Genomic DNA, 9,809 nt, shown 5'->3' on the forward strand with positions numbered 1-9,809 from the left:
CCCCAGCGGTGTCTTAGTTTAACATAGGACCCTATGAGAAATACATACAAATGTCTTCTTTTAGAGAACCACAGAATAGAGTTTAATTATCAAACAAAATGTAGCCTCAATCTTTATTTAAGTATGTTATGATTTTTATCTTTTTTTATATGATTTCAAAAACCCAAGTGAGTCAGGTGAGCGACACAGTCTCTTGAGAGCCTCTAGTTTGATAATCTTAACGACTGGTCATGCTGCAACCTTGTTGAAGAGTTTTTCTATTTTATTAGGTGAACATAATGTGTGCACAATAGTTGCTTGTACATTGCATGTGTGGACGTATGTCTGATTCTGGCATGTAACAGTTTTTAGATCAATTGCAGCTGGGATGAGGTGTTTTCCTCAGTCTGATGACATGCCGTATTGATGTCAAGACTTCGAATTTTACATTTTCACATGTGTAAATATTTATTATGAGGGGCCAGCGGTTAGAAACCAGATTCCTTACAATCAAAATTTACTTAGATAGTGTGTAGATATAAGAAGATGTGGTATGAATGTCAATGAGACAACTCTCCATCCAAGTCAAAATTTGTAAAACGTAAACCATAATAGGTCAAAGTACTTCCTTCAACATGGAGCCTTGGCTCACATCGAACAGCAAGCTATGAAGGACTCCAAAATCCATTCATTCAAACAGGTAATCCAACTGTATAATCTTTGTAAAATAAAACGAGAAACAAAAAACACTTATAAACTACATCAACCACTGAACAACAGGTTCCTGACTTGACAGTTGCAAACAAATACAGCGGGATAATCTGTTTAACAGGCGCCAACACTCAACCTACCCTGAACATCACAGCATAAAACATAAATTGAAATGGCTTCACTCAATCACAAAACATATTAACAAAAAACAAGCAAACATACACTGAACGAATAAATTTGATCTATGACACAATGTAAATGATCCTAACAACATAACGTTACATAATTTGACAAAAGAGTACATTCCTTGAAATTCCCTGCATTTGCTTGCTATATTCTTTCACCTTTTACTTTTAGCAATGTTTGGAATCATTTTTGGTCATTTTTGTCGAACAATAATGTGTTAAATTGTTCTTTAGTAAGCATTAGTGTCACTTGGTAGGGATAAGTTCAGGCAATGAGGATATGTGATAAGAAGTTCATCTATAAAATGACGTAAAGTTAAAATCAGCGAATCGTTTATAATAAGAAAAAAGAAACAACCGCAATTTGGCGAGTGAAACATTCATTTTCATGTTTATGCAATAGACCCTCTTTGGCATTGATTCTGCATCATGCTGTTATGATATACAAATGTCAAGTTTATTTTGAATAAAAGCCAGCTGGTCGACTTTTATTATTTTTGCAGACATTAGCAATACAAGGGAAAACACTTTTTGAAGATGGATCCTTAAATGGTATGTTTAATTGTAGTATCACCAATTTGGAAGTTATCTTCAGTCAACATTATTAAGCAATATTTGATTTGATATTTACCATAATTCTATTTTTTAACATTTACACCTTATATCTTTACAAATATCAACAATATGAAATTACTAGAAAATAACAGTAAAACCAATGTGTATTAGTACAAAAGTTTTAAGTTTTGCATAGATTTACATCAACAACCATTTAATATGCAGCATGATTTGAGAACTTATACTACGAATGTATCTGATGATTTAATTTACTGTGGATTCCTTATTATTCGTTTGATACCAATTTTAGTGGGTTTCGTAGGTACAGGTGAACCACGAATTGAAATGCTCGACGAATAACATATTTCATATAGGCTTTGTATACAGTGATTGACAAAACCACGAAATCAAATATCAACGAATAAGCAAGTTTTCAGCAATCCACGAAAATTGATACCTACGAAAATAAATGAATCCACAGTAGATTAATTTATCCGTTGACATAAAAAAAGTAAGCAGGTATCAAAGGGACATGACATGAACGTACAATGATAAAGATCTAAAGCACTGTCTGATACTGAAAAATACAAAACAGAAAACATAACACAAAAATGGGGCAAATAATCGGCATTGCAAATTTACTATAACCGGAGTCGATATTCTGTAAAAAAAAAATTGTGACATTTCAAGGAGATAAGAACATATATGAGAAAGGGAGTTAATATGCAGAATGCCAACTGAAATCATTATAAATAACAAATACAAATACAGACAACTACACATATAATCAACCAGGAGAATACAAAATTAAAAAGTACAATCTTACGAGAAAACACAATAAAACTAATAATTGAAAAACGACCCCTCTACCCTTTCCCTTATCACCATTGAAATAAATTTAAAAAAAAATCAAAACACTAACACAATATGATAAAAACAGATGAAATGAAGTGCTTCTGAAGGGTTAACATAATATTAACGCTAGTTTTAAGAAATATATATACGAGCAATAATCAAACATGTATATGTAATAAACAAGTTTATTAATTAGAATTTTTTTCTTTTGATATTATTTAAAGCGAATAAAAAAAAAATCTCGTGATAAAAATAAACTCTTTGTGGGATATAGACTTATCTTGAAATAAATATTTCTCGGTTAGATCTGACTATGTAACATTATGGTATTAAAAAAAAGTGTCATGTCAGTTGAATCTTTGTGTACTCTTTTTATACTGAAAATAGACAATTAAACATTTAGAGGGCTTTGATCCGATAATAGATATAACGATCAATTGTTTTTGTTCTGGTTGACATTTGTACAATAATTTGACACCGTTAAATTTGGAGTGTTTTACAGACGCCGATATACCCGAAATGGAACTATGGAAGCTGAAAAGTAAACTATTTGTTGAAACAGACGTAGTCACAGATATTTTTAGAATTCTGGAAACCCACAATTGCTTACTTTTAACAGGAGTATCTGGAATGGGAAAGACCCTGACTGCACAGCATATAGCGTTCAAATTATTCGACGAAAAAGCGTATAGTATAGAGCCTTGCATTAGTGTTAAAGATATCAAGAGGCGATACAAGCAAAATGTTGGTCAGGTATTTTTTGTGGATGATATATGTGGAAAATATACAGCAAATATCAATGATATTGAAAACTGGCTAAAAATGGTGGAGTTTGTCAAATGTATTCTTGTAAAAGGCAAGACAAAAATTTTAGCCACTTGTCGTACTGAAGTGTTTAATGAAGAATCTTTCAAAGATGCATTCGATTTATTCAAAAACGATATTTACGAATTAACTGTAAAGTATTCATTTCAAGATAAAATAAAAATAGCCAGTAAATACATGAAAAAGGATGATAAAATAATAACAGATATTTTAGGAAATGTTGAATTCTCCCCTATAATGTGCTTCCTGTACGCTCAGCATGACAAGTTTGAGATCAATGAGTTCTTAAACAGTCCATATGAAATATTTCGAACGGAATGGAACCAACTGAAATCTTTCGACAAAGAAAAATTATGTGTATTGTTATTTTGCGTTATATATAACGGCACCATTAATGAAGCCATTTTTGATATTTCAAACGATTTAAACTCAGTTGAAAAAAAGAAATTAAAAGACATTTTTGAATTTTGCAAATTAGGTCGTGACACCCCTCGGTCTTTAATTACAGCCAAACTGAATGCTTGTGTGGATACTTACTTTATCAAAGTAGGCAAAGAATACAAAGTAATACACGATAAAATGTTTGACTTTCTATGCTTTTATTTTAGTAAAGCATTAATCGCACCTATTCTCAAATATGCAGATGATAAATTAATATCTGAACGTGTACAACTTAATTCAATACAAAAAGCACATGCTGAGTTTACAATTATCGTTTCTTCGACTGATGAGCAGAAATACATAGATAGAGTCAAAATGGACCTTAAAAATGGAAAAATACATTGGTGTTTGAACAATGTGCAAATGAGATACAAAGAGTACAGAGAAAAGTTGTTAGATGTTATGAAAAATTTAGATGATGACGTTAAAAGAAGATGTATTGATATCAAGGATGAAAATGGGATTAACGCCTTTATCATTTCGTGTATGCGTGGTTATGAAGAACTTATTGATATTTTTATTTCTGTGGGGGCTGATGTTAATGCACAAAATGGATGGTTCACACCATTGACAGCTGCGTGTCGAGAAGGACACTTACGCATGGTCGAAATCCTACTGCATAAAGGATCGAACATAAACCAAACTAATAAAAATGGCGAGACACCAATTTATACTGCATGTTTTGGTGGGCATTACAGTTTAGCTAAACTGCTAATAGAGAAACATGCTGATATCAACAAAAGAAATAGATATCATCGCAAACCCTTGTACGTTTGTTGTTTGAGTGGTCATGAAAGCATAGTACAACTTTTGATCGATAAAGGAGCAAATGTTAACGAAAGCAGCGATTCACTCAACGTTGCAATCCATGGCAACCATGATAAAATAGTTGAAAAACTTATTTCAAACGGATATTGTTTAAATAGTGTCGATATAAAAAGTAAAACCGCTTTATTCATTGCCTGCGAAATAGGCAATACTACGATAACAAAGTTGCTTATTGATAATAATGCTGACATTTATAAAGTCGATGGTGATGGTAGAACGCCACTTCATGCCGCCTGTTGCGTTGGGAACAATGATATAGTCAGAATGTTGATTAACAAAAATGCAGACGTTAACATGCGTGATGTAGATTTAGAAACACCTTTGCACAAATCCTGTAGGAAAGGTTCCGTAGACGTAATACTAACTCTATTGGATAATGGTGCAGATACTACAAATACAAATAAAGACGTGCACACACCTGTTCATTTGGCGAAAACAGAGGGTAACATTGTTAATGAAAGCATTTTGAAAGCTTTAGGGGAAAATGAAGTAGGACCAAATCAAGTTTCAAGTATGGCAGTAAGCAAAAACGATAAATGTAAGATTCAAATCACGGCATGTACAAGCAATTCTGTAGCGGATGGATGGACTCCTTTATATGAGGCATGTGTACTTGGAGACATAGAAACTTTCCAATGGCTTATTAGATATGGGGCAGCTGTAAACATGCAAACGATCTCCGGTGAAATGCCCTTGATTGCCGCTTGTCAACATGGTCATGGTTTCCTAATACAAACGTTACTAGACGAGAGAGCACATATTAATCAAGCGCTAGTTTGTGCTGTTCAAAAAGATTATGATAGAGCGGTTAAAATTCTTTTATATAAAGGGGGAGATATAGGTTATAAAAGTGATGATGGGAAATCGCTCATAAAACTGGCATGTGAACATGGTTCAATTAAGGCAATCAAAATTTTGTCAGAAAAAGGTGCAGATTTTACAGAAATAGATGTAAATGGGAGGACATTGATACACGTTGCCTGCAATACAGATAGCGTTGAATTACTCCAGTTTCTAATAGATAAGGGTTTAGATCTTGGCATACCTGACAAAAATGGAAGATATGCGCTTTTTGTGTCAATATATAACGGGTTTTATAATTTATCAAAATATTTAGTTCAAAAAAGTTGTCCTATAACGATATCAGAGGAGGACACAAAAACATTTATTATATCCGTTTTTGAGAGTGAAAATAGGGAAATGTCAAAATTGCTTGTATCCAACGGTTACACAGATAAATTATCACACTTTAATGAAACTATGTTATATCATGCGTATAAGTTAGGTATATATGAAAATGTTGAGATACTCCGTAAATATGGGGCAAATATCAAGGACACATATAAATATGGATACACTCCTGTGATATTAGCAGACATTGGCGGAAATGATATGCTATCGGAGAATCTACAAAATGCAATCTGCAGCACCGCGTTTATAAGAGATAATTTCTTTTTAAACAAAAGTATCGGAATAATATATAATTCAGACAGAGAAGTTGATGGCAAGTTTAAAAATGATCGTATTCGAAAAAGATATGATCATGATACTGAAACTGAAAGTAGTTGGAAATTGCAGCAGTATGAAGACCTGTTTCATGCATGTATGTTTGGAATCATAGAACCGCACTTTCGTGGAATGCTCCAAGAAATGCAGATTGATATTTTCTTCCAACCGAGAGATCAATGTGTATCTATTTGGTTTGAACAAACCCCCTTGTGTTTAGCAATAAGGAGGGGACATACGGAAGTAGTCAAATTCCTTTTAAGACATGGCGTAAATGTAAACCTGACTTTCGAAGAATGGAGAACTAAGAGTGATGTCTCCTTATCCACGACTATTCGATACGGTTATACTCCATTGTTTGCAGCTTGTCAAAGAAAATATTATGAAATAGTTGATTTGCTTATAGAGAGAGGAGCCAATTTAAACAAAGCGTTATACGACGCATGCAGAGAAGGTTGTTTGGACACTGTTCAATTTCTTTTACAAAAAGGAGCGAATGTTAATTCAATTACCCGGTATGGTCAGACAGCTTTATATGGTGCGTGTAAAGGTGGATACTCTACCTTAGTAAAATTCCTGATAGATCAAGGATCTGTTGTTGATACAAAAGTTCAAAAAACAGATATTTCAGACGAAATAACATGCCTTCATGCTGCATATGTGTGTGGCAATCATGATATAGTACAACTTTTAATAAATAGAGGTGCTTCTGTTGATTCAGTTGGTAATTTTGGCCGGACTTTGCTACATAAAGCGAGTAGTGACGGAAACGACAAAATTGTTAAAATACTAATTGATAAAGGGGTTGATATAAATGCCTCTGACTCGTACGGCTCTACACCTCTCATAGCGTGTGTTTTGCAAAATATTGAGGATAATCATAGGGAATACGTATTACAAAATATTGAGGATAATCATGAGAAATACTATTTATATCGTCACATGCAAAACTTTCATTTATTCGATTATCTACATGAAGATTATCCGTATCAACTATTAACAAATGGTATTCATTGTGAATTAGAATTTAAACATCCTTCCGAAAATCACTATAAAATCATGCAGCTGCTTATTGAAAATGGGGCCGATATCAACAAGGCTGATAAGAGAGACAGAACACCATTGTCTTTATCTATGAAGATCGGGGATATGAAATTGACTGAAATGTTGTTACCTAAAAAGCTGTTACCGATTGAAGAGAAAAATGTGCAGGAGTGGAACCAGGTTTCTAGAAAAAGGAGGAGGCGTAATTCCAAAAAAGATAAACATTAGTGACATTAAACGTGATTTTTTGTTCAAAATGATATATTTTGCATTTGGGGAAATGGGGAGGGGGTAGAGTAAATCAATGTAAATTATATTCATGTGTTTTTCAATGAATATATTTCATGTCTTCCAAGAAAAAGAAGGTAATTGTCTGGGTGTTGCTTATTCAAAACCTACCTTTATCAGAAAAATTCAAAGTTAAATAAGCAGAATTATCAGCTAGCTTATCACTGGTTTCCCATATGACAAAACAAATTGTAGATCTGGATATAACTATTTTGGGAATGTTAATTATAAGTAAGGACATTATATGATGTACACAATATTGATTTTTATGTACAAGTTTGTTTCAGTACTCTTATACTGATATAGGTATGCCAATATTCTTCTTACAGGTTTTGGGTTTGAAAAAGAAAATGTTAATAGTAATGCATGTCACAATATATAAGAATGAGACGTTAAACCTATAGCTATTTCAAGAACACAATCTGCTAGATTGAACATATGTAAAATAGTTTTAAATAAGGTGAATCGAAAGCCCCATGTATGAATAATTTTGGTTGTTAATTTTGGTTTAAGAAAGATATTTTTCTTATAATCGACTATATATGGTGGAAAATAACAGATTTTATTTTTAATTTACTTAAGGATATACATTTATCTTTTATATATAACCCACTATTTGTTTCGTCATACTCCAAAAAAGATAAGGATATATTGAACAAGATATAATTAGTTACATGATGTGCTAGTGACCTAAACCGATATATATGGTAAACTTTGTAACTAATTTATCTTACCTACTATCTTAACATGTGGGATTTAGAACAGTGGCCTCCCTACTTTTTTAGGATTGAAAATAATTAGCGGGCGTAGGTAGGAGATAATTTTGACGAAGTAGAATCCTGATTGTTTGTATTTAGATATATAATTGGAAGTTTGCTGCATATCATGAATGCATTCTGGATATACAATATAGTTTATTGTATACGAATAGAATATAGCATACGATCATGTAACATTGTACATAACTTATACCAGTATTTATATTTATATTTTTAGTATGAGGGTTCAATTGACTGTGATATTGATAAATGTTATAAGCATAATTATGCTATTGTTATCGCAGGGTTATTTTTCTTAAATTTATTTGTTAATGTAATAAAAAAAGATGTCAAGAACATGGTTTATGGAACCCGTTAAAATACGACTTTAGTAAAATAAGACCACTTTGACCTTAGCATAAACCGTCTTCTCTACCAATTTAGACTTACAACATGCTCGTTTGTACAAGCAGTAGAACATATCTGAGTTCATATTAGTTCCCATTACTTCATTCTTGGTGTTGGACTTTAGCTCCAACTTCGTTTAGTGATTGTACAGCTATTTAAACCACGTGTTGTAGATTGATTTTATTTATAGTGATACATAAAAAAGGAAATGCAAGTCTGTTTTTAGATAGAGTCAGGTTTTGGTTGTGGCTGTGATCTGTTCTGCTGTCTAATATATTTTTGACAAAATGTGTCATCCCTTTAATGTATTATTTGATAAGTAAATTAATGTATTTGATTTCCATCATCGAGCATTCCAAAAACGCAACCATGATCAATATGTCACAGTGACCTACTTTATTAAGATGTAATTAAAGTCAGACTGTCTGGGTAATGTGTTGTAAATCGATTTTCTTTGTTACAAAACCTAAAAAAGGAAATATATACATAAAAAGACATGGTATGATTGCCAATAAGATAATCATCCACCCAAGTTCAAATGAAGATGCTATAAGCAATAATAGGCAACCGTAAGGCCCTCAACAATGATAAAAAATATGTGACAACATTTTAAAATTAGAAAGCTAACGTTCTAATTGATAACTGAAGAATTTAAGAAATACAAATAATACAGACATGAACCAACGACAAACACTGAACCACAGGCGCCTGACTTGAAACAGGCACATGAAGAGTGTTAAGAGGAAAAACATGTTTGTAGGGGCTCAATCCTCCTCTAGAGTGGGACAGTGGTTTTACGGCACAACATAAAATCAAACTATAAAAAATCAGTTGAAAATATCTTAACTCAGCAGATCGATACAAAACAGAACAAACATCTAACAAAAACACAGATCGGACATGGCAGGGCATTTTTACATCTAATTTTCGGTTGAATCGATTGTTTGTGGTTGCTGTCGTCTGTTGAAAATTAACAATACTAGTACCACATCCAACAGACAGAAGATCAAAGAAAATTAAAAGTAAACTGAAAACAATTCCCGAAAACAGGATGAATCCTCACGAACAAAAGGTTCACTATTGATTCTCGTCTAGCTGCTTAAGTCTAAATTTTATAAATATCATGGTTGATCAGGCTAGTGATTATTGGTAAATCGTACACAGATGGTCTTAGTGAATTACCAAATCCATAAATCATTATTAAATGAAAACATAACCGAATGTGAGATTTTGAAAGGAATACTAGTAATAATTTCTCATAACAAAAAGATGAACAAGACACTAACTAAAATAGGCACAACACAGACAATGAAGAAAATAATTGGACTAAAGTAAAATACAGAAAGCTGAAGCAAATGTGTAGGATTTAATAATGTCCCACATGAAATAATGTCCACCGGACATTATTTCATAGTAAATACTGTCC

The 9,809-nt window shown here is 32.6% G+C and overlaps 1 protein-coding gene across 1 annotated transcript in view; it reads left to right on the forward strand.

The window, feature by feature from the left end:
• LOC127723428 (uncharacterized) overlaps positions 1–8,332 on the forward strand; it is a 102,991-nt gene extending 94,659 nt beyond the window's left edge. The window contains exons 6-7 of the mRNA XM_052230051.1: positions 1,379–1,427; positions 2,788–8,332. Coding sequence (XP_052086011.1) covers positions 1,379–1,427; positions 2,788–7,157 — 4,419 coding nt within the window. The 3' untranslated portion in view covers positions 7,158–8,332. The remainder of the gene's footprint in view (positions 1–1,378; positions 1,428–2,787) is intronic.
• Positions 8,333–9,809: the final 1,477 nt, after the last annotated feature.

This window comes from Mytilus californianus, unplaced genomic scaffold (assembly GCF_021869535.1).
Source record: "Mytilus californianus isolate M0D057914Y unplaced genomic scaffold, xbMytCali1.0.p SCAF_13, whole genome shotgun sequence".
NCBI lineage: Eukaryota > Metazoa > Mollusca > Bivalvia > Mytilida > Mytilidae > Mytilus > Mytilus californianus.